This window comes from Plectrocnemia conspersa, unplaced genomic scaffold (assembly GCF_051122295.1).
Source record: "Plectrocnemia conspersa isolate PC_06_02 unplaced genomic scaffold, ASM5112229v1 ptg000014l, whole genome shotgun sequence".
In the NCBI taxonomy this organism is placed as follows: Eukaryota; Metazoa; Arthropoda; class Insecta; order Trichoptera; family Polycentropodidae; genus Plectrocnemia; species Plectrocnemia conspersa.
In genome coordinates this window covers 17,341,081-17,366,944 of record NW_028277178.1, presented here as the reverse complement: position 1 = coordinate 17,366,944, position 25,864 = coordinate 17,341,081, and the positions used below count along the sequence as shown (strand labels likewise).

The window sequence follows — 25,864 nt, the reverse complement described above, 5'->3', positions numbered from 1 at the left end:
ATTTTTTAAATGTTTCATTCTGCAGTCTAATACAGTAATGATATCACAAAAAGTCTGCACCCTTTAAATGTATAATATAATTAATTTATTAATAATAATTTGGTCTATATATCATATTTACAATGTGTGTATTTTCTCAATCATTATATAAATGTAAATCAAAAAACGCATTATTGTAGATAAAAGCAAAAAATGTCCGTCAATCATTGAAACATGTTAAAAAAATGTGCAGTGATTCACAGAAAATGTTAACAGGAACAGACATGTGGAAATATGTATATTTATAAAAAAATCGTATAGTCACAAGAAAATATTTATATGTTACATATAAAATATATTTTTTAACATATAATGTGCATAGATTTATTTTTTATATATAAATTTCTTTTATTAGCATTATGCACAATATGTAAGGAATATTTAAATAAAAAGTAGATTGTATTTGATTTGTTTTATTGATCCAACTGAAACACTGATTATAATATATTTAATTGAATTTATTAACAAATAAAACCATTACTTAATTGTAATCTCATTTATGTATCATATATACATACAATAAAAAGTATTTTCTAACAATTAATTGTACATAACAAATACTTTTATAGATTGAAAACATTACGACACATGGGGCAAGTAGCTTTTCCACTCGTAGTGAACCATTTGTACTGTAACAAAATAAATAAAATTAATCGCAATTTACATACAATAAAATTATAAAATATGTTTATATCACTCACTAGACAGGTGCTGTGAAACTTATTTTTGCACGTTTGACAAAGCATTTTCGGAAGTTGTCCATTATTGGAATGTAATCTGCTGTAGCACACGTAACAAACGGGTGTGCTTTCTACCTTCTTTTGCACGGCATTGGCCCACATTCTAATTGCTTGATAAACTGAACTGTTTTGGTGCGATAAGTACATAGATAGCCATGCCATATTGTTCAACGGCGAGCCACTAGAAATGACGAGTGGCTTTGTCAATGGATGATTCGGGCAAAGTTGCACTGTAAGACCCATTTTTAAGTCTTCAATTACGTATATACAATCTATTTCGTTCACAGACGAATGTACTCTAACCTAGAATATAAAAATAAAAATCAATAACTTATAAATATACATTAAATAAAATACATACCTCTATATTAGAAATATTCATCTGCTTCTTTGTCACCAGAGATAATTGCTCGACGATCAGCAACGGTGAGATGTGTGTTTTAACTATTTGTTCAACGTAATGTGCGGAACGTGTCGGCAAAGAGCCCCACCAGCCTCTAACTAAAGCGCTGAGCCAGCCTCCTTGAAGACACCTTATGAGACGCTGACACGCCAACCAACTAATTAGCTCCCAAGAGATGGGTTCTAAATTATAAAATACATTAATAGATAAACAAATTTTGGTTGCTACATTAAAGCTAATGATACACACCTTTGAAAGAAATATTCGGACTGTTTTTAAAATATGAAGAAGCCCCTGTAGACGCAGAGAGTTCTGCCAACTCTTCAGGCAACAAACGAAACAGGACGCTTAACAACTGATCGACAAACTGCCCCTCCCTATTTAATTATTGTATAATTACACCAAAGTTCACATAATTGTATTATTTAAAATTAAAATATTATTACTTGAATATTTCAAAGTATTCGTGCTGGAGATAAGCGGTCGTTTCTTGAGCGATGTCTAGTAAAACTTCCCACAGTAAAAGATAGCCTAATGCTAGACTATGACTATCACTATACGGCAACAATACACAATGATCCTCTCCGATTCTGAAAAATAATTATAATTAAGATGCATTCAATAAATACTTTAAATAAATTAACTTACTTATAAGGTGCTAGAGCTATTTCCATACAACTCTGAATATGAGTAACGATCGGTTGTATTGTATGAAGAGACAGAACAATCTCGGAATGCGGAATCGGTACTTCGCATTCCTCAGCATTCATCTTATTACTTTCTGTTTCTAAAATTATAAATTCATCAATATGATCAAATTAAAATGCATACAATACAATATGAAATTTACTAACTATCGTTATTGATTAACGTCGGCGTCAATGATTTAAGAGCGATATTAGCCGCATATTTCAATACGTGATGGCAAGGCGATGCCATCGTGTCCAAGCATATCTTCAATATGCTGATAACGTTGTGATTGACGTTATCATTGTTCTCTAAATACTTCCAATCGAATATTTGCATCACTTCGTTCAAGTTATTCACTAGGCATATATCGCTTGGTGAAAATTCTTCATGAGTTATTATACAATCGGCTAAAATATGTTACATAATTTTAATAACAGTAGCTTTTAAAATAATATATGAAGGCTCTTAGAAAAGTTCGGAATCACGTATAATAAATACGAAAAATAGCAAAAACTACAAGAATAGATAATAATAATAGTAAAATTTAATACAAATATTGAGTAAAAAACAAACATATTTAGACTATTCATAACATAAGATTAAAATTAGCATAAAAAAGATATTGATATTACTCACAGCATATCTTCATGAATATGTTTACTATATGGTTGTTTATGACTGGCGAGAATAGTTCTCGCCATTCATCGTGAACTTGCAGAACGGCATCAGTTGGCTGTCGGCGGACACTTTCAGGTATTATATTGCGTATGAATTTATTCACCGATTTAAACAGATCAAACGTTGCACACCCCAATGTTGAGACCTATAATATATAAGTATAATAACACAAAATATTAAACCTTAACTTATGCCATAAGTCATACTCTAAACGATTTCCAATCATCTTTTGATTTATCAAACGATTGAACGAAAGATGACAGCGATATCATCACAAAGTCCCAAACGACTGATTGAAGTAGCCAACCTATATTATCCACGAGCGATATCATGAATCTTATAATAGCACAATTGCAATCGATAGCATCCCATTCGCATTTTGAAATGTCTCTAAAAATATATAACATTATCATTACATACTATTTAACTATCTTAATATTTTATAATGGTATTACATGTCATATAACAATAACTCCTTGTACGAATAATAAGAATCAATGATAACAGTCATAGCCGAAACCGGAGATAAAATACACTTTTTAAAGTCCTCTTTAGTAAATACTATCTTTGATCCTTCTTGGAACACATTTTGTGTCAAACAAATACATCTGAGTGCAGCTAGACTCATACTTTTCATGTTTAATTCATCACACTCGTCAATCATTCTCTCGTTGTTCAATATCTAAAAAATAAGGTTACAATATATTATATTTATCTATTATATATACAACAGTGGTGGTCCGTAATAATTTGTAGTGGTGGGTCCGCAGCAATAAAAGTTGAAAGATAGATCTTTACTAAAATATGTACTATACAAGACAAAAATAATTTACTGCCTAGGTTACAAACATAAAAATATTTAAAACAGACGAACCGCCACTGATATATGATACAACCAAAAATATATCATGATACAATACCTGTATTTTATAAGATGAATCCATATCGAACAAAGCAGTAGCTTTCTCACTCATCTCGTAATTCAAATACAAGTCATTTACCAATTTACTAAGTTGACTATTAACATCAATACTCGTTTCTCGATAAACATTATTGCACATGTATAAACACACTGTCCAATACAATCCATTTTCTTTCGATCTAATTTCTAAATCTTTGATTATGACTTGATAATTATGATCGGATACATATTTGAAAATGTTCACTGTGCTAACAGCTATTGGATCATAAAACATAGATAGTATTTCATAGCATTTGATCTAAAAATATAACAAACACATTAAAAATAATTCTTAATAAATTAAACCGATTCATGTACAAAAAAATCACCATCTTATATTCAGTTTTCAATGTTTTTAGAATCGTAATGGTGTGCAATAACTCGGATAGTGCTTCTTTGATTTCAGACGACGTATTCAGATCGATGGTCTCAAGGGATAATTTGTTCATATCGTTTTCGTCTTTATTATCTGGATGGAATTCATGAACGAGCTTTTCGATTATCTTCACAGAGAAGAGCACCCACGAGAGAGCCAAGATGAGCTCGATTTCCTTCAAAGCCTCTTTTAAACTACCACTCAAGCACATCTCTAACAAGTCTTTGAACATGCGACAGTCTGAAGGTACGCCGTTAAGGAATTTTCCATGCAGCACATCGGAAATGAACGAAAACAACTCCAGCTTCTGCAGATTCGTTAAGAAATTACTCGACTTATTTTTCAACAAGTTGAATACCACTTTGCAGAACATGTCTTCCTTTTCTTCGATTGATTCTTTGATATTCACGCAAGATGATATTAGATTGAACGACAATTCGACTAGAGAATCGATTGTCTTTAGGTGTAGGACAATTTTATTGCTGTAAAAAATTGATAAATAAATATTGGATTTAAAAATTAGGTTTAGTTTAATTGAAAAAAATCTTAATGTATAACGTATGAAGTTAATCGTAAGTGAAATAATAATTTATTAAATGGTTTTAAAATTTACTAATTTTTTTTTTTACATTTTTATTATTCATATTGTGAATCAAGTGCGAGTTAACTCGTCCATGAAAAAATTGGATCACATATTTTTGGCGATTATACTTGTTCAAGGGGATTGGGCGGTTAATTAGCGTATTTGCTTAAAAACGTATAAAAAGTAAACAGCTACGCGAAATCTTTTTAGGATTATGATTTTACCGCTTATTATCTAGAAAATTAAAATTTACTTTGGAAGGAAAAAGCAAACGCCATATTTTAACAGATATGATTGTCTGATGATCGAATGAATCCTTTGGGATTAGCATACAATGCTACAGAATAATAATCGAGTCATCAATTTTACTTTATGATTCACTAAATTTCCACTCGAATAGATCTCTGCGGCTACTTTGGGAGAACGTTTCTCGTTTAGTATTTAATTTAATTTAACAAAAAATTGTATAGCATTATATCAATAACGTCTCATACAAAAAAAATGTGTAACCCTTTCACCGCGGATGGCTTCTATAGAAGTCATCAATAAAATCGCCAGTACTCATTGGGCACCTAAAGGTCCTATAAACCTTTGAGCCTAATAATATAGTTATTTAGTATAATTTAAGGCTGTAAATTACTTAAATTTATTGAACATAATATTTTTTTAAATATGGCATGAATAGGTGCCCCACACATATTAACAAATTTCGAAATAGCGCGCAAAATATCAGCTGCGGTGAAAGGGTTAATGGCAAAATTCACTATTTGTGATCAAAATTTATATTGTAGATTTAAAAATCATATTTACATATATGTGAGTTGATTTATACTACTTTTTAAACTGTTTTATATGATTCTAGTTGGTGTACACACATAACAAATAATATTGTTAATAAGTAGTCAATAATTTCTTACCTCTTATTTAGCTTATTTTGGATGACGTTAGAAGCTCTTTCAACGAAATTCAACAAATTAACAAGAGGTAGAGTTGATAAAGCGTCTTGCCACGAGGAGTTGATTTCTTCCAAAGTGTCTTGTGGCAATATATCTTGCATTTCCTAAAATATTTTACCAACACAGTAGAATATAAACATTTACAAGATTGTTTAATAATACATTGTCTTTGATGTAAATTCAATTTAAAAATATTGTATTATTTTTGACAGACTATATTCTCCAATTATTATTTATAGTCCAAATGAGGCAAAAGAAGACTTCTTTAAGGCATTCGTCAGTCGCATATTTTTCTTAGCTTATTGGAAGTTATAGCATAATTTGTATAGTTTATTTTACAATGACAGAACTAGATACAATAAAGTAATAAATATAATACCTGAGAATTGCAGTCCAAGCTGAACAAGCCCAATGAGAGATTTACATATATTTCATAATCATCGTTCACAATGAAATTGTTCACTGAAAGTAGATATGATGCAAACAAAGCACACATATTCAAGTGATCTGAATCCATATTATCGAGGGACCTTATAAATATTTTAACTATTTCCGCACAGCAATCTTTGCTTATTAATAAACCTAAAATGCATTATATATAAATATATAACATATCAATTTGAGTGTACAAAAATTTAATATACTCTTACATCCGTTATCAGCTTGCATGAAACACATCTTGAGTAGCTCCATGTGATGTTTATTTCCTTCTTTAACAACAACTTTCGAAATGGCTATTAAAGCTTCATGCACAGTGTTGGTTTGTAGCCATTCACATATTGCAGGAACTTGAGAATATGGATGTGATATACAACGTGATATACACCAAGTCATTATAGGTACTGGGAGCTACACATAAAATAAATGATTAATAGAATAAAACCTCTCCTTATAATATAATAAAAAATAACATTACCTGATCGAAACTCTTCAACACGACTAATTGATCTTCATTATTCAGAAACATCAATAAAGAAAATATCAAATCAACGACAATAGGCGATCGCATCGTATCGCCTTTGAGCCACACACCATAATAATCTAAATACAAGTTCTTCAAGCATTTCGATTCTTTATTTAGAGCGCTCAACATCGATTCATGCAAAATTTTCGAGTTAAACTCTCTCACCAGCGAATACAGTGGATTGAGTATAGGCGACGATACGTTATGTTTCATGGCATAATTTATATATTCGCCGCACACATCACACACGACGTTACTCAACGCACGTTGAAAGTTAGCTTCAACTGAGGAACTCTCAATCTTACTGTCTTGATTCTTTCCATCATCGTTACTTGCACTCGATTCATCGCCATTTTCTGTCGCATTAAACGTCACACGTGTACTCTTCTTTATTTTCAAGGTATTATTAATCTTTAAGCCCTTCAATAACTCCACATGAACGTCAGTGGTCTTTTTAATTTCATCTTCTTCAATGCTCATCGCATCGATTTGCATGGTAATGAGGAAGTGTAAATTTTTCCAAAATATACGTATCAACTGCGAGAATATAACACTCGAAGGACCGTCGGATAACGATATCTTTGTCCAAGACATTGATATCTTTGAAACGTATATAATATTCAATTTGACGTAATTGAAAGGGCTGTTAGAAATTTTAGGACGAATGATTGTCGTGAACCACAATCTGATAACTTTAGATAGTGTCGTCGTGGTGTTTGATTTTTCTACTTCGTCAGTTGCGTCTATCTTGGAATTGGCAATGTATTCTAGACACTCGACCAAACCAGATAACCAAGCTTCATATCCCGTTTTTGATGTCACAACGGATCTTTGTTCAAGACTAAAAAAAGGATTAATTCATAACTTAGCAATATATAATTATATCATTATAATACATACCCTCTGCAAATTGAATCAAAATAATCTTCATAAAATTTGTTATTATCTTTATCCGGAACGTTTATTAAGTGCACTAATAATGGTACAATCAATGGTCCAATTCTAGTGGCATTATTCCATCCGCCTTCCGATAGAATGATATATATACTGGGCAATACTTTATTTTGTACGTTTACAAATGTCCACCAGTTCTAGTAGAAAAAAAAATACTGTATAAGATTTTTGTCACAAAGATAACTCAATTTGTTTGTATTACACGCTGATTATCATTATTTGATTTTTTTTTAAATTCCAGCAAAATTTCTCTTTTAGTTTGATAAAATACTACAATTTTCAATTATATTTTTACGGTTGATTATGATAGACTGTCATTTATTTTTGAAGCATTAAAGATATTCATCTTAAAATTAAATACTGTTTCCCAGCAGTTACTTAATCTTGATAGCCTTTGTCAAATAGTGGTGGGGATGGGGGAAACAAGATTTTTATTATCTATATAAGGTAGTCCCAAAAGGCTCGGCAAGCGAAGGATTAAAAGACATAATTTTTTAATGTTTCTTTAACATATCTATTATTTTGTGCATCGCTAATTTATAGATTACATGAATTCAAAAAACCGTAATGTAATATTATTTTATAGATATGAGTTGATTTCATTTACTTGCTGAATTGATATAAATAATTATTATCAAAATGTTATGGCTAGAAATGTTAAGATAGACATTGTATAACTTCCATATAATAAGTAGTTTGCAAAAAACACGTATTCTCGAAATCATAAGGATTAAAGATATATCCATAATCCATGACATGACTAATAATACAAATAATTTTCGAGAATTTTGTCAAATCAGAAGATTTGAAAATCTATGAATTTTATCATAAGCTTTTAAAAACTGTGTATCGATATCTAAAAATGTAATGAGACAGCTGAAATCGGCATAATTTGATATGAAAATCAACTTCTTATTATTGTGGCAAAAAATACACTATTGAATTTCTCCATTATATGTATAATAATAAAACTTACAGGAATATAAGCCATCAGTAAAATACAATTTTCAACCACGGAAACGACCACTTCAGAGTCCTTTTCTCCGAGTTTTTCAAAAAGTAAACAAACAGCTTTTTTGCCATATTTTGGCTCGAACCATTTGTTCATTCTTCTCGTAAGACATCCAATAACTGCATAAAACGATGATCTAAAATTACATATAACAAATCATTAAATAATCTATTAAGTTAAGTAAAATAAATATTTTTTAATACCTGATTAAAGGTACTTTGTCGTTTGCTAGGTTCCAAAACTTTTTATTATTTAAAATAACTGATTGACTTTCACACAGCCACTCTAAATGTTCTTCGGATAGATTGTTCAATAAAAATTCATACGCCTGAAGAGTCGATATAATCATTCGTTCAAATATTGAATCACACTCTTCCGTAGTAAATAGTCTATAATGAAAAATAATTAAATATTTAATAAACAAGATTTATGACATTCAAACTTACTTTGGATTTGAAAATGTTGTACTAGTATGTGTCGTAAGATTATCAGTAAGATAAGTAAAGATTTCTTTGCGACAAAATGATAATACTTCAGACAGTTTAGTTTTCGGAAACGCAATCTAAAATTAAAAAAATATTATTTAGGCAATAATTTTATTTAATAATAGTTTTAAAATATTTATTACATCAAAAGCTTCTTTAGCTTGACTTTTAGCTGGTAAATATGTATCATACTGTGAGGTGATCCAAACAGGAAGCAATTGCTTTAAATATGGAGCTATGTTCCGACCACATTTACCAACAATTGCACCGTGAGCAATCTGAAAAGTAAACATTATTATAATATAAGTAATATTAATAATAAATAACTATATTTAACAAACAATTTACTTGTGCTTGTTCTCGTACGCGGTGGTTACAATCAACGCTCAGTTGACAATAAAGACGTGGCCAAAACGACAATGTAGATATCACTGAATCTTCATCAGAGAAATTTATATACGTAATAAACTCATTGAGTGCCTGAAGATAAATATTTAAAAAAATCAAATTTAAGATCATCATATTAGGCATCATAAAACATACCTTTAATTTTGTGACAGGGTCTTTTTTCGACATCTTCCTGAATATCAACTGTAAATTAGGATCGATGTTCATGTCGAAATTGTCATTAGATGAAAATCCCGGAAGTACTGCAATATATCCGCCATCCTGACTGGCAGAAAAACCCACGAATCCAGGAACATTTGCGCCTAGTTTTTCAGCACTTCGACTGCTACTCGATGGCTAAAAACCAATATTCAAATGTATTGCACCATATATAGATAAAATGTTCAATAATGTAATTATTTGGAAATATATATATAAAATATATATCTTTAATGGAACATTTGAATTAAACGTAATTGAAAGATAAAGTGCATTACATGTAAAGAAATGAAAGAAGCATGTAAAATAGCAAATTTGGCTATTCAGTAATATTTCACTATATAGTGTATTATTCTTCCATATTCCAAGAAATTTATATTAAACCAGTTTGAACACTGAAAAGTATGCAAAAAAAACTTACCCGAGTATTGTTTTTGGTTCTGTTAGCTTGCTTTTGCTTTCCACCCATGGCGCGTCAAAACGTCAAACGTCAACGCGACCACTCCGACCCTGTGTTGCTAGTTGAAAATATCATATATTCGATTTATGCAATATTATTAATCTTATTATTAGATCATATTTATATGCAATATATATTCAGCAAATCATATTCAGGATCTGGGTGTCCTCTAATGTCTTAATACACGGCTTATTTATCAAGAATACAGTAAATTAAATTCACTAAAACCTCTTATCCGTTGTTTAACGTCCATATGTTCTATCTTTTTGAAAGTTTAATTCTTTTATTTTTGAAAAAAATGATTATTAAATTTTAATAAAATTCATAAGATTATATATAAATAAGTAATAATAATTATTATTAATAAAAACTATTTTTGTAATTATATTAAAAGAAATATATTTTTGAAGAAGTTTCATAATTTAAAATTTCACGTTTACTTTTGAGTCACCTTAAGTTTTATCATTATTCAATGCTTATTTTTATAAATCATCTAATCCCAAATATTCCCTTGAAATATAAAATTATTTATAAATCCAGACCATTTTTCTAATGTGGAAAACGAAAGTCCGTTTGCCTAATACCTTATTGTATATTTTAAAACAACTTTATACTTTAGCGTCAGCTATTACCAATTTGTGCCTGTGAACTACGCAAGTTGAATTGAAATGATAAAAATCATACATAAATCTAATTTTAGTATACATATTGTGAAATAAAATAATTCAGAAATATATTTTTCTCTCCCCAAACTTTCAAAATTTAACTTTAAAAACATGAAGTCACCTACAGACGCGGTTGTAAACGCTCAGTGTAACATATAACGACCACTGACATAAAACATTTTTAACAAGTGATTAAAGCCAATTTTAGAACAGTGGTTTGTTCATCGACTAAATAGCTTTCCCGGGAACGAATATAGCTAAAAATCCGACACATCATATTTTATTATTTTATTTAATTTTCCGTTGTAACCTGACAGTCGTAACACTAATGCGTTTCAATGGGGAAAATCTGTACCAACTGGGTAAGTCAATCAGATATAATGAATACCTTCAAGTGAGTATTAACCACCAGACTGAAAGTCTGGGAATCTGTGACATCTATATTAATAATTATAAATTATTATGTGTAATATAATTTATTACCAATAGATGTCACTGTAGTTTTTTATAATGGCACATTTTTTATAAATAAAAATTCAAGTGCCGCTGCCAAGGCTTGAACCCGCAACCTCAGAGTTACTAGTCTAAAGTTGCGTTTACACTGCGCGCAACTATTTCACAGAATAACTCGCCCGAGTACTGACTCGTCCTTCCTGAGCAAAAGCTGCGCGAAAGATCGTGAGCCGTCAGTTTGGGCGAGTCTGTCCAGAATGCTGTATTTGAACAACGCAACTTATGACGTTACGGACTACGCTTAATAAATATGAATTACTAACCCTTATTCAGGAAGACAATATATCGACCGTTTTCAGCCCCATAAAGGGTTAAAAATGATTAAATTTAAAATAATTTTGCACTATTAAATATTTCTTTTAAATTTTAATTTTAAATTATACTAAATATATTTTTATAAATAATAAATATTATATGTGCATAAAGAAGCATTAAGAATATTAAAATAAAAACAGAGCAATTTTATGTTTTAATATTTTATATTTAGACTTAATTAATTGTTTTACTATAAATCATTTATATTTATGAAAATAGTTTTATCAAGTATTTTACTACAAATTAATCGATAAATTTAAAACATGGTCAGAAAAATTGTCGTCAAGACCTTCCATCTAGGTTATGTCTGTCGGAATTTAGGTAGTCGATCATGGAATGCCCGGATTTTTCAGAATTTCAAGTAAAATTACAGTATAATAATATTTATTTCCCTCGTATTGCAAAGAAACATTGATTTTCTAATCAACAACTTTACCCAAAAGTTAATTTAGTAAAATAAAATGGATCTTACTAGAAGGTATGTAGTTTTAATGTCAAATATATATTTTTGTACATAGGACCGTCTAAACAAAATGAGATCATTGGATGACAAATTAATCTATGCGCTAAACACGACCGTTCCGACGGATTCGTTCAGAGATCAAGTCGACGCTACGTCGACATGCAAAGATCTCTTCTCAAAAATACAAAGTGGTCATAGTCAACGGGAGATTTCGATTAAGAAATGCATCATAGCGACCGCCGAACATGTCAAAAAGTTAAAGGATTTAAAAGAAGCGGACAACAACAATATTGAGAACTTGAAGTGGTTAAAAGCTGAACAAACTAAAGTATGTGTGAAGCTAAATTTTGCACTGTATATAAAAAATGTGCAATTATATGACATATTTCTTCATTTTTCAGCTAAGATTACTACAGTCAGAATTGAGTGTCGAAGAAGTCATCAAAGAAAGAACTATTAAAGTGTTCAATGAACGATGCAGAAATTATTATAAGCCGGGCAGTTCATAGTATTGCCAAAGTTTTAGATTTTTAGAGCGATTGCATACTAGCCGATGTTTTGTTTGTGATGAAATGCATTTCAAAAACATTTAGAAGTTTATGTTATACATACTTTTTTTATGAATAAATAAAACTTATACATTGTTTTTATTTTGATTTTTTTATCGAATATATATTACATAAGTTACAAATTTCCAAACAAAACGGTTTTCAATAATAAAATATATTTTTTGTTTTTCATTATACCACTATATGACTATTAACATAGACAAAAATTAATCACAGCATTACTAGAAAAAATCATTAACGTCAGATACATAAGTTTACTCGGATTCTTTAAGCCCTTCTGCCCTTAACTTTTCGCTCCTTTCTGTGACAATTTTCGAAATAGATTCACCTCGCTCGCTTCTCTTCTTTCCTCGGATTGCAATTACAAGGCAAAATAAGAGAACAACAACTATAGTAGTGTTCGCCAGACGAATGCGCATAGTACCCTTTGCCTTTTCCAAAGTTCCCTTACTGAAAAATAATTTGGAAATTTACAATAATTACACATAATTGTAAGTAAATTTTAAAATTTACATACCCGATCTTCGCCGGTACTTCACTAATATTCTTGTATTTCCCGGTCCATACTAAATAATATTTCTCCGAAGTGGATAGTTTTACATCCACGGATAAAGCGTTCGGCAGTGAAGAAGAAGAGTTTCGCAAGTTATTTAAAGTGGGTTGCAATTGCAAGGTCGCCATTCTAAACAACCCATTTCCACGTAATAACCTGGCCAAATTCATTCTGGAACAAAATCTTATAAATATATATCTGTCAAAGACAATAGTGATTCATGTGCCAATAAATGATATTATGTAAATAAAACAGTGTTTTGGCAATGAATCGTCCTCTTTTTATATTAATGATTTATGTTAATGATTTTTTCTAGATATTATTTTATTATTTTGAATTAATCGTTCATTTTCAACAATTTAATCAAACATCGGTTTACTCACGTCAAACTTGAAGGACGACACTTCTGGTCCTAGCAACAACGATAAACGACCATTAATGACATTCACATTGTTTGTATTACATAATAATTTAATGAAAAAGGTAAACAATAATTACATGTATCATATTTTGATTTTACAAAAAGGCATTATTTATAACAAATACCCAGGTGAATTGAAAAAAAAATCAATTTTTTCACTTAAGAACTGTATTTTTAAATCTCTTTATTTTATCCAGGACTACATCTTTTTAAGTGTAACATACTTCTGTGATAATATGATAATGCTTACATGATTTACAGATTGCGTAGGACGGACAGCTAATTAAAAAATCGAAAAAGATAATAAATAGAACAAAAATGATAAAACATAACGTCAAATCATTTTCTTTTAAAACATAACATAAATCTAATACATAATCTGAATTGGAGTTGTCCATAATTTCATTAACATTAACCGGAATTTAAATCGCATAGATATATTTTTAAATAAATAAAAAATGTTAAATTATTAAAAATAATTTAAAAAGTGAATGCTTCGGGCGGCAATGTTGACTTTAAAAGCTATATGTATATTATTCAACATTGCAATTGTTAAGAAACAGTATAATGCAGAAAAGTCATTTAGCGAGGGAGGTGGAATCATTTTCCCTCCCTTGAATTCAGGCAATAAAATGGATGTCATATAATAAAATACTATAAATTTTAATGAAGTCGAAATACTAAAAACAACGACCACTGACTGGCAACTTTTACTTCTCCCTAGAAAAAGCTGAAATAACGCCCCTGTTTATTTAAGCTACAAATTATCAAGTAATCCCTCAAAGAAAATTTAAGAAACATATATTGTAAGATATGTCATTTCAGTGAAATCACATTGGAATATATTTTCACCGGTAGACATTCAAGTGAAAATGTAATTTATCTGGCAGGTGCTAGTAAAATGATATAATTTCAACTTTTCCATACATAGAATTATGTATATACTTTTACATACTTATAATCATTTATTTACATGTGATATGTAAATTTTACAGCCCTATATATATATATATATATATATCTATTAGCGATAATATAATTTAATTAATAGGCGCTAGTGGAATTATATGTTGCTCTAAAATGTCTATGAAACTTAATTTGACAGTTGAGAAACGTAAATTTGGTGTTAAAACGCAAACCAAACCCAACTTGCCCTAATGAAAGTTTTAAAACTAATTAAAATTTTAGAACTTTCATTAGGTAAAGTTGGGCGCAAAATATAACATAAATTTCAATGTATGATTGCAATTTCGTAAGCTAACATTTTTTTAGCTTTTTTTTTTAATTTTATTTTCTCAACTTCAACAGAAAAATCATTTTTACTTCACAAAACGTTTGCAGAAGAAAAAATAGTCCGCGAACGAAGAGAATTTGTACAGCTTTGACTTAATAATTTATATCGATGTAATTATTGATACTTATTAAATTAAGTTTTGAGTGTGCTAAATGTTTTTTTAGATCGATAAATCTAATGGCAACACTACTTATAAGGCAAATAAACGTCAAACGTACATTGAAATAGTAATAAAATACCATCAGAGTTACGAATATGGGACGTAGATATTATTGTGATTATTGCGATAAATCGTTTTTATGTACTCCCGATATGGTTAAAAAACATATAAAAAGTTTACAACATCAAAAACAAAGAAATGAGTATTATATTCAATTTGAAGGTTAGTTGCCATTAATATAATGTTTCATGTATTTATGATAATAATATACATACACATATTTATCAGACAGACGCACGATAGTAAATAATGAATCCAATAAAATTCCATGTAAAAGATACTTGGAATTTGGTTATTGTCAATTTGGAATAAACTGCAGATATTCACATTATTCAAGATATCAGTTGGAATCACTTAAACGGGAAGGTTTGTGTTTAATCACATTTTATTCTTTTCTGATAATTTCAGTAAATTAATAGTAATAAAAATGTTTTTACAGTTGAACAAATAGAACTACGGAATCGAAATTTGCTTAATAACACAAATAAAACGTATAAAAGTTGGCTTTTAGAAAGAAAACGTCTGGGTTTACCAAATAGTCAACTACTCGAGAGTGCCTTTATTGATGCTATGGAAAACGACGATAGCTTAGATATCTCGGATCTTTTACAATGGAATTATCCTAATGTTTTAGAATATATTCCTAATCTACCACCAAGTCTTCAAAAAATTTCATTAAACAATATCAAAGGCTTCCAATCAACAGAATGGGGTTGAAATTCATTTATTTGCTGAAACTTACTTACATATTGAATTGAATAAAAGAAATTGATTATAAAAATGATATACACATTTATTTTGATGGTAGTACAACTGTTCTATGGTGTTGAACTCTTAAAGTACTAAGACTTGTGATCAGTTTCGATGTGATTTTTATATTTGATAAATTTTTTTATTATTTATAATAAAAAAAATTATATTATTTATAATAAAGTTTAAATTTATTAAAGTTTAAATAAGATAGATAATAAATAAGATAGACGAAATAAATGCTAATAAACTTTTTAGCATATATAGTTTTGATTGGATATTTATAAATGTAATAAGCTGAAGGGAGAAGACGATACAACATTTTTGCAGTTCAGTATAATTTTTGCATGAAACATACTATACCTATTGCTCATCGAAAGTTTCCATTTGTTATCAATGAAGAACATTTCACAAGCAACCATGTATAGCAGGGATGACCAACTTGTTCAGGATTGTGATCGACTATTTTTTTTTCGAACAATCCGCGATCAACCTATTTAATTTTAGGATTTAAAGGGATTTTTTTATGGAATAGAGAAATTGTAAATTATTTTATTATTCTTAGTACAAAATTTATTACGTTATAGTACAATATAAAATATACATAACCAATGAATAGTTAATGGAAAGATTGTACATTCAATTCTTCCACCAAAATTAGAAAACCAGGAAAATAATTGCTTAACGACAATCTTAAAAAATCTTTCGTGTAACTATTCGGCAAACTCAACCGATTTTTATGTTTTAATATTTATTAAGATGCATAAATGCTGATTCGCATTAGTACATAGATCTTAAACACTAATTCAAATATTCACAACATCTTTTTAAATTCAGGTATTTTTCGTTACAAATGTATTTGCAAAAATATAATATAAAAAATATATAATATGACAATGATTAATTAAGTGACAGCTATATAATAATAGTATGGAAAATAACACTATACGATCATTAAGCACATTTTTACAAAATGTGGAACTGGTATAATGGTATAAATGATATCTAACGAAAGGATATTTATAAGCAGGTGTTTAAAAAGCTATTGTTAAATTTAAAAAAAATTAAGCCTCGGTTAATTTTAACTTGCTTTTAGTATTTCAAACTTCTCTATTTTTCTGCAACTACATAGATGTATCGAGATATGAGTAAGACGGCTGAGCATAAATCATAAAAACCAATTTCATACTCTTGCCAATCTCGTGGAATTGAATCTAGACTTTGTTAGTCATCAATTCATCTACTTAACCAATGACCATGAGCTGGCTAACCTAATATTTAATGTAAATATAAAATCAATTTTTTTTAAATGAAGAGCAAAAAGACTTTTTATTTTCACTACTAATGTTGAATGGAATTTAATATTTTCATTGTTCTTCGTTGAAAAATTTCTAAAAAAGGTTTTATTGTGATGAAATTTTACAAAAAATGATAATATCTATTATATAATCGTTGTTTTTGGATAGATAAAAAAAACGAGATTTTGAAAGACAGCCAGTAAAAAAGAAGAAAATTTATTTTAGGTGGTGCGAATTCATTGACTGCGACATTTGCCAAAAAATGCAGTGTTTGCATAAAAACCATAAATTTAAATGTTACAATCTTTTTCAAAATATATTTAATATATATTAAAAATATTATTTTTACTTCCTAAATACTGCATAAAAGGTAGCGTGGAATTATACACCCGCAATTAGAAAAAAATTCCACAGTATTAACTACCCGTGTGAAATTATTAACCTCTTCTGAGAAAAAAGAAGAGCTTGAAATATATGGCAGCTAATATGAGCGCCAATCCACAAAACAGCGTGGAATCAAGCTATCTAAAATCTTAATGAAGAAATCAGAAATATCAAAACAGAATCAGTCAAAACTTACTTAAGCAAACTGTCGGCTGAACGTTACACAAATTACTCGCTTTGGCTACGAAATCGATCAAATTGTACTCACATCAAACAGGCCAATATATAATAACTACTACTAGTGTTCTCAAAATTGTTTGAAAACTTATTCTCAAAAGATTAACACCCATAATAGAAGAAAAAAAGTTAATATACAATCATTAATTTGGATTCAGAAAAAACATAGAACAAACACTAGAAGAAAAGAAAGTTTGCTCAGCTGTCTTTCTCGACGTCCCCCAAGCATTCGATAAGGTCTGGCATGAAGGGTTAAACCGCAAAATTTGAAAGACACTTCCTGCTAATTATGCATGTATATTGAAATAATACCTCGAAGACCGCTACTTTGGAATTAAGCAAGAAGACAGCTATTCAGAAATGAAGAAAATCAACGCTGGTGTACCTCAGGTATACTTCATACTGGGCCCACTCCTCTATCGGCTAATTTGAAAATATAAGTTTTTTTGGGGAAGTGGTGTAAGTTCAGTGCACTTGCACTTCTTTTTTTAGTATTACAACATTGCTGATGGGTAAACTTACCATTACAGTTATCCTTCATTTACAATTATAATGAAAAAGTTAATAATAAGAGTTTAGCTATTAAAAAGAAATATTTTTAATATAGAAGGAAGTTAAAAATGAATTGTTATAAAGTAAAATTTAAACTTTTGAGAGAATATGAAAATATCTTTAATATTAATTAAGTAAATGATTAATAAGCATTATCTAAAAAATAAATCATGCTGAGCTGGATAGTAAAATTTAAATATTTCCTAGTATTATTTATGAAGATCGCAATGGTCGAAACGAGCGGTGCTAGGACCGTCGATTGTCTCGTTTGACGTGAGCGCTGACACCGGCGAGGGAGGCTCCCCAGGCGAAATGCGGTACGCGGCGGCCCACTGGCTGGCGCTGCTGGTGACGGCGGCCACCGCTTTGCCGGACGCGGGCCGCTGGGACCTCGTCTTCACTGAGGTACTTCGTTTGCAGCTATCGCTCGAATGACAAATTTTATTACCGCACTACGACGTCGGCTATCTGATCTGATCCAATCCGATCCGATCCCTGTTGCGCCATGCGTCCGCTCGCATACTATAATATCATTATACTAAATAACGCCCAATTTAATCCTTACATATGCACAATATCGATAATTGCACATTTTATTTACATTTTTATTATGTCATCAATATAAAAGATAACGAGCTTACAGCCTTGAAAATTGCGGTCAATTATACGTATTTATTATTCAAATGAACCGCCATCTTTTACAGCGATTCTCAAATCTTTAAGAGTAACATTTAGAATACATTTATAACTACACATAATGAGATATCTCCCATACTTCCACCACTAGAACCTAAATTGACCACCGCTGATGAAATATCTTTAAATACATAATCATCTGTGACCAAAAGAAGATATAGAAGGAGTTCGAAAAAATCACAGGTTCTCCAATACAAGTAACTCAAAACTGAAGCTATTTGTGAAAAATAAAAAATCCAAGAAATCTCACTTCTAACTGAAAATAAATCGCACTAGCAATAAATTGCAATGGCATAATAATACTACTAAAAATTTGAGATGTAAAATTTTATATTAACAGGAAGAGCCATAATAATAAATATATAAAAACAGCACAACATAAGCGGAATGAGGTCCTTAGCATTCCAGGGTATTTAGGGTCTACGTTTTCTAAGATTTTAAAACCATTTTCAATAGAGCTGAGACCTTCTCTCAAGCTTGCAATATTGTCATCTGTTTTTGTGGCGAAGCTGGGTCTGAAGGGCGGATACCTCAGTGTCGTTTTGCTCACACATCTCTACAAGCTCGTCGATTGTCAGCTCCTGACTATGCGACTCCAGCAACTCGTTAACATCATTACCGTCAACTTCCAAATCTGACTACCTGGCAAGATCGACAACTTCTTCTATCACATGCGCAACATTACTAGTTTCTGGCATTATTTCTGTCTTATTTTTAAAAAAAATAGGCAAAGCTTCTTCCAGACAATATTCAATGTTTTTTTGAAATTTCAACTAAAAATAGCAGGCGGCAATGTTGCCAAACGAAAAAAATCAAAAACCGCGTAACTTCGAGTTGGCGTGAGTCGGAGGATTACTGTACAGAAAATCCTGTAAAAAAAGGTAATAATATAAAGCAAATAACTAAAATCTAAAAATATTTTTATTAAAATATTATACATACGTACATATTTTAATTAAGGAAAAATAATACAATATATGTATACAATGTACTAGTCATCACTACTTGATCATTTACGCGCACATTTATGTGTTAGAAACTAATGACGCCTTTTGTTTGTTATTATCGACAACGGTTATAATGGGATGCCGTTTATTCAAACATCGGGATGCAATAATGCGCGAAATTGAAAATATTAAATATAATTGTTTATGGGAATTGTAATGGAACAAATAATTCGTGTAAAAATATGTATTCATTATATTTTTTGGACCGTGTTATTTGAAAATCGTGTAAAAAAGAGTTCAGTGTATATATCAAACGTTTAATAAATATCAGATTATCGCATTTTTTTATGTAAACATTTTATTATTTTAATTACAGAACAACAACCACATGAGTATTCCAAAGTCTTTGTACAAAGATTCTCAGATTTTTATAGAAGGTAAATATTTACATACATGCATGTTAAAATATATATTTTTGTTGCTCAATTAATTAAATAACGATATTTTTTCAAGCCGTATGCAATCAACATGAAAAACAAGTCAATATAACGCTGCAATGGACCTTAACGCAATCAATATGTTGGAAAGATTTCTATCACCAATGCGATGGCGTAAGTTTATAAAAAAGATCATCTAAATCAAATTAGTTTATATAATATTTTTTTACATTTCTTTTAGTCTTACTCGGATTACTCTGAGACTTTACCCCCTTTGAACAGCATAGACAACCGAACAAAAACCAAGTTGTTTTCACGCGTGTTACACGCCAGTTGTCTCAACGGAGAACACATAGTCATCCCTGAAGAATTGATACCTAAAATGGAAAAGCCACCGCCGCGTCCCCAAAATGTTAGCGTTCACCTTCAACTGTTATTTAATTCAACGTTGATCAATTCACTAAACTCTTAATTTATTTCAGCAAAACGATCACCCAGTGTTCACCATACCGAACGATGGTGTGTATTTGTTATCGGTCGAGATTAACTTGGATGGGAACCGTAAAGGGATTCCTTTCAATGTTACGGTTTCCATCAAAATGAGAGGCACATATGGTTATTTATCGGCTGTCGACTGGCCTTTTCTTCCAGTGAGTATATAAAAATGTTTTTACAGTATTTTGTAATAGAAGGTACTCTCATATACACTTTCATTTACAGTTCTATGCGACAATGTGCGGGGTCTATGTTTGTTTAGGAGTAGCTTGGCTCACAGTGTGTTGGTTGCAGTGGCGTGATATTTTACGAATACAGTTTTGGATCGGAGCAGTTGTGTTCTTAGGAATGCTAGAAAAGGCAACGTTTTATGCCGAATACAAGTATGAAAAGATCTTTTATCTTATGTATAGCCTATATTTTAAATTACTTATTTTTTCACAGTTCGATCAATTCAAGCGGTGTGACTATGAAAAGCGCTGTACTAGCGGCCGAGTGGGTTTCTGTTGCTAAACGAGCCTTAGCTAGAATGTTAGTCGTGATCGTATCGTTGGGATTCGGAATCGTAAAGTATGTCTTTCAATACTGTATATTTTTAATGAAATAGGATCACTTTTATATTCAACGTATTTCTAGATTGTTATACAAAATCTTAGTTAAAAATAGTGGTCTTATTTACTATTTTATAACATTTATTTTATTTTCAAAATAGGCCACGTCTAGGACCTATGTTGCAACGCGTTGTCGGATTGGGTGTTTTGTGGGGGGCTTTGGCTGCTCTGGAAGCTTGGTTGCGCATCGGTGGACGAATGCCCATAAACGGAACCAACGGCGACGATGAGAGCAAAGGTGGAGACGGATTGTTGGCTGCTGCTCCTCTCGCACTTCTCGATGCTGCCCTATGTTGGTGGGTTTTTGCATCCTTGTTGCATACAACACGCACACTCAGATTACGCAGGTAAATATTTAACGACTTTTAAATTAATTTAGCACTCACGTTAGTACTGGAAATATAATTATTCATCCCTTTCACGGTTTAAAGTATTGAATTGATAACGATTTTATTTCTATTGTAATATGATAAATTTGAATGTTTCCTTCAAATTTTGTTATCATTATCTTTCCGTAAACAATGCACAAGTAAGCTTATCTTTTTTTAAGAAGGGATTGAATCGATACAATATCTTTTGACTAATCACCACTGGCGAAGTAAATAGAAGTCCTTCCTGGTAGTGATTAGTAATTCCTATTGATAGTATTTTTTATAATATAAATGCACTCCAAAAAAAGTTAATGAGAGTTAAAATATCTTGTAAATTTTGCCTGTGTAGAAGTAATAGATTATTTTGTTCATAGGATTATTTTCAAACATAGGATATTTTGGAGCTCATTATTTTTATTCTTATACTGATATTACTAGAAAAGTAAAATAATAACCACTGGATTTATCATGTCGCAAAAAGTCGTTCATCTCCATATACCTATATACAAAAATAAGTTAAATCAAAAGATCTTTTTATTCTGTAATTTAATTACAAAAAAAAATATCTACGTAGTATTCATTGAGCTCAATACAAGTTTTCAAGACCATGGATACCTATAGGAACAAACTATGGCATCATGGATGATCTTCATAAGAGATGCTACTTCATTCACTGTTTTTTCGGCGATTTTCAACTGCTGTAATGAACCCTGATCTCACTAGACACTGCCTGACCTGGTCAAGAAGAGTCTGCTAAAGAACTCACACTGCTTCGTAACTATCTAGTCTATTTGTACACTATCTGGAGTGGCAGACATGCATCACCATACTGAAATTTAATTCGTTGATGAATTTCAATCGATTTCACTCCTTCACCACCAAAAAAAAACTAATGACAATGCACTACATGGTTAAAATATGATGGGCATTTAAAAGTAGTGCTGTGTTGTATGCCTAATTCGTATTGCCACCGATCAGTTATTCTTCAAACTATATGTAACACTGCTGCCAATTTACGGGACGTTAGAGCAGTTTTGAATTTTTATCGCACATGTTTTTATTTGCCTACTCTCGTATATAGATAAACTTTTTAACAAATAGTAGATTTATGGTCTGCTGGTCATAGTTGATTTATTTTGTGCATACACAGCGTTATTCTTTTAAAAATAATTAGGTAACATTATAAATAAACTAATGAAATAAAGCCCATTGTTAAATTAAACATTATACAAATTAACTTTCATTTTTTATTGAAATCATAATTGACTTGTTTTTAAATCTAAATTAATACTTTTTTAATGAATTTTATATGTATTATTTTTTGATTCGGACTATCGTCACACAATTAAATTATACTGACAGTGCATTCCATTATTACTTGAATTTAATACAATATTCTAACCTATTCAAAAATAATTATTGTTTCAGAAACATGGTGAAACTTTCACTCTATAAACATTTTACAAACACGCTTATTTTCGCCGTACTTTCTTCGATCGTCTTCATGTTATATTTCATTAAAGCCCATTGCCTTGCCGATTGTTTAACTGTGAGTATATAATTTTTATTTTGATAAATTGCTCACATATTTGCTAATATTGCTTATATTTATAGAACTGGAAGGAACTCTGGTTAGATGATGCGTATTGGCACATTCTCTTCTCTGTTGTATTATTAGTTATAATGATATTATGGAGACCTACAAATAACAATCAAAGATATGCTTTTACTCCACTTCTTGACAATCCCGACGACGATGACGGTGAGTTAATAATGGTAAATAATTTGGTAATGATCGATCAATAATCAATCGTTTTACAGATGAAGAAGAACATTTCGTTAGTGATGCGTATGGCGTTAAAATCAGAGGTTTCAATAGATCGGGAAGCAACAGTAACGGATCTAATCCAGCTGCTGGAGGATCGTCGACGAACAACGCTGCAACTGCTCCTCTCACACCTGCTCAAAGAGAAGAGGCCGACTTGAAATGGGTGGAAGATAACATACCCACGACTGCGTTACCGATTCTCGACTCTGACGAGGAAATTCTAAACGCCAAATTTGAAGTTTCTAAAATGCAGTGACATGATTAATATGGTATTTTATAATAATGAATTGTGATAATTTTGGTATTTTTATTTTTTTTTGTTATATTTTGAAAATTGTGTAAATAATGATTTTACTTAATGACTATTATATTGATTTAATGACCAAAATATTATATGTACTGACGTTAAACTTTGACCTTCTCAAAATTTGTCACAAATTATGTAATGTATAAATGTTTTACATACAATTTGTAATAAATGAAAGGAATTGTAATTATTAAGAATTTTAAATGTGTTATTGTGTTCTTGAAATGTGCATTAATTTTTGCACACTGTCGTTCAATCGTGTATATTATTTTATTATTTGTCTCTGTTATAAAAATATTTTTATATCTAGTCACAATATATATTCCAATTTACTTGAATACTATCTATTTTTACACTTAAGGTATTTATAGTATCTTATTGTAAAAATTAGCATATTTCGATGTATAGCATAAGATAAGGAATGAGCTTAAAATATTTTGCAGAATTTAGTTATATGAAAAGGTATTACATTAAATGGTCAGTAGTTTATTATGTATGAATGAAATAGTAGAATATTTTGTTTTGTTTGTATTTACTCACAGTATTCTTGGCAGTTTAAACTATATTTTAACAGATCAAATCTTCGACGTATTCAATACTGATCAAATCTAATTAAGTAAAATTTCCAATAAAGTTTAATAATAAAACGTATTTATGGTACAAGCCTGTGGTCATTTTATTACATTGTGAATCTTTTCATATGTTTCTTTAATTTGTCTACATTTCCTTATCGTATACAAAATTGCATTTATAATCATATATAATTCGAAAATAGTAGCAAGTGTAAAAAAAATGCTTCGATGGTATAATTTTTTTAAGTAAATGTGTAATTAAATATTATTTTAAATAACATTGCTGTCATATAATAAATACGTTTAAGAATAACAATACACTTTTAGCTTGTTTAATTTTTCAGAAATCATGTAATTTTCAAAATGTTAAATAATACTATAAATAATACAAAAATATTGGCAGCCACACTTGTCGTACTATTTTTGTCGTACTTTTTGCCTATACCGGGTACTAATAAGTTACCTAAATTACTACCTCCTTGTCCGAGGTTTCCGTTAGACACTAATTGAATCCCATTGCCTGAAATAAAATTATTTAGATATTTATGTATTTGAAAAATATAATTTTATGAATAATAACCTGTATTGCATAAATCTCCAGTACATGCTCGAAAATAAGTTTTAAAATCTTCATCCTCGATCATCGTGTTCAGGTAAACGGGATTGTTTTCACATCCTCTATAAAAACTCGCCACACGGCCTGGAGGGTTCTACAAATTTATATTTGATTATAATTCAATTTAATGGTATAGTTGACCATAATAATATTTTTATAACTTGCTTTGTATTCTTGGCGTTTTATTGTGCAATATTTTGATCCACAGTTGACAGTCGGTGATCCGGATGTAACTGCTCCAGGATTATATATGCACAGATCAGAGGTATCGGAAGCAGATTTTGAACAAACGTAACATTTCAATCCTTCAGCAGCAAAAATACATCACATCAATATTGTGCATTAAAATTATATTCAAAATGAAATATTTTATAATACCTGAAGAAGCTGAGAAAAATGTTATTAGCACAAACACTATATATATATTTACAAGCCCCATTTTATAATTATTAGTTGATTTATCCAACGTTTTACTAACAAGACCGACGCAAATATTTGTTTAATCTATAATGATTAATATAATAAATTAGTATCTTATCTACGCATGATAGGAGTTAGAGAATTAATCTTTAATGATTATCTATCTATTGTATTGAGTATTATTCTTTTAGAATTAATAATAAGATAATAGGTTTGACATATTAAGTTATTTTATTTTCTACTTATAAAAAAGACAAATTCGTATTTTGTATGTCTATTCTTTACCCGTTTGAATATTATTCTCCCTACCGTCCTAAATATATTTCAACTTGCTCATCATACATCATTATATATAAGTAAAGTAACCAAATTTTAAAAATATCAAAGGACACTAAATATAAAAAGACCATCTTGGAAATGTTC

At 30.1% G+C, this 25,864-nt stretch overlaps 5 protein-coding genes and 1 long non-coding RNA gene across 7 annotated transcripts; 3 read left to right on the top strand and 3 right to left on the bottom strand.

Moving 5' to 3' along the window:
- Positions 1-436: 436 nt before the first annotated feature.
- Ltn1 (E3 ubiquitin-protein ligase listerin) lies at positions 437-9,967 on the bottom strand. Its single transcript, XM_088204900.1, has 24 exons — positions 9,869-9,967; positions 9,385-9,585; positions 9,190-9,321; positions 8,985-9,119; positions 8,803-8,918; positions 8,560-8,745; positions 8,321-8,492; positions 7,291-7,481; positions 6,343-7,231; positions 6,077-6,275; positions 5,806-6,008; positions 5,388-5,530; positions 3,841-4,369; positions 3,471-3,770; positions 3,006-3,232; positions 2,757-2,940; positions 2,509-2,695; positions 2,037-2,279; positions 1,831-1,969; positions 1,629-1,772; positions 1,432-1,559; positions 1,141-1,364; positions 741-1,082; positions 437-668 (listed from the first exon to the last, which is right to left on the bottom strand). Exons 1-24 carry the CDS (start codon positions 9,914-9,916, stop codon positions 603-605), a joined length of 5,328 nt encoding a protein of 1,775 aa, XP_088061026.1. The 5' UTR covers positions 9,917-9,967; the 3' UTR covers positions 437-602.
- A 1,696-nt stretch (positions 9,968-11,663) lies between these two features.
- Ccdc58 (Coiled-coil domain-containing 58) lies at positions 11,664-12,509 on the top strand. Of its 2 annotated transcripts, none has more exons than XM_088204253.1 (3): positions 11,664-11,761; positions 11,919-12,191; positions 12,265-12,509. In XM_088204253.1, the coding sequence occupies exons 1-3, from the start codon at positions 11,732-11,734 to the stop codon at positions 12,370-12,372; spliced, it is 411 nt and encodes a 136-aa protein (XP_088060379.1). In that variant the 5' UTR covers positions 11,664-11,731; the 3' UTR covers positions 12,373-12,509. The 2 variants fall into 2 exon arrangements, with proteins under 2 accessions (XP_088060379.1, XP_088060381.1); XM_088204255.1 differs by having other exon boundaries at positions 11,679-11,842.
- On the bottom strand, positions 12,505-13,430 carry LOC148226405 (uncharacterized). Its single transcript, XR_015812312.1, has 3 exons — positions 13,369-13,430; positions 12,950-13,156; positions 12,505-12,882 (listed from the first exon to the last, which is right to left on the bottom strand). It is a non-coding gene; the product is annotated as an uncharacterized LOC148226405 (long non-coding RNA).
- A 1,455-nt stretch (positions 13,431-14,885) lies between these two features.
- On the top strand, positions 14,886-15,701 carry LOC148226404 (zinc finger matrin-type protein 5). The gene is made up of 3 exons (XM_088203750.1): positions 14,886-15,082; positions 15,149-15,286; positions 15,360-15,701. Exons 1-3 carry the CDS (start codon positions 14,956-14,958, stop codon positions 15,635-15,637), a joined length of 543 nt encoding a protein of 180 aa, XP_088059876.1. The 5' UTR covers positions 14,886-14,955; the 3' UTR covers positions 15,638-15,701.
- A 2,688-nt stretch (positions 15,702-18,389) lies between these two features.
- Positions 18,390-24,811, top strand: LOC148226403 (Golgi-pH regulating cation channel). The gene is made up of 11 exons (XM_088203243.1): positions 18,390-18,546; positions 20,161-20,221; positions 20,298-20,395; positions 20,463-20,633; positions 20,704-20,871; positions 20,942-21,099; positions 21,161-21,286; positions 21,429-21,674; positions 23,127-23,247; positions 23,313-23,460; positions 23,520-24,811. The coding sequence occupies exons 1-11, from the start codon at positions 18,454-18,456 to the stop codon at positions 23,780-23,782; spliced, it is 1,653 nt and encodes a 550-aa protein (XP_088059369.1). The 5' UTR covers positions 18,390-18,453; the 3' UTR covers positions 23,783-24,811.
- On the bottom strand, positions 23,580-25,542 carry LOC148226402 (uncharacterized). The gene is made up of 4 exons (XM_088203244.1): positions 25,400-25,542; positions 25,187-25,326; positions 24,986-25,115; positions 23,580-24,925 (listed from the first exon to the last, which is right to left on the bottom strand). Exons 1-4 carry the CDS (start codon positions 25,458-25,460, stop codon positions 24,753-24,755), a joined length of 504 nt encoding a protein of 167 aa, XP_088059370.1. The 5' UTR covers positions 25,461-25,542; the 3' UTR covers positions 23,580-24,752.
- Positions 25,543-25,864: the final 322 nt, after the last annotated feature.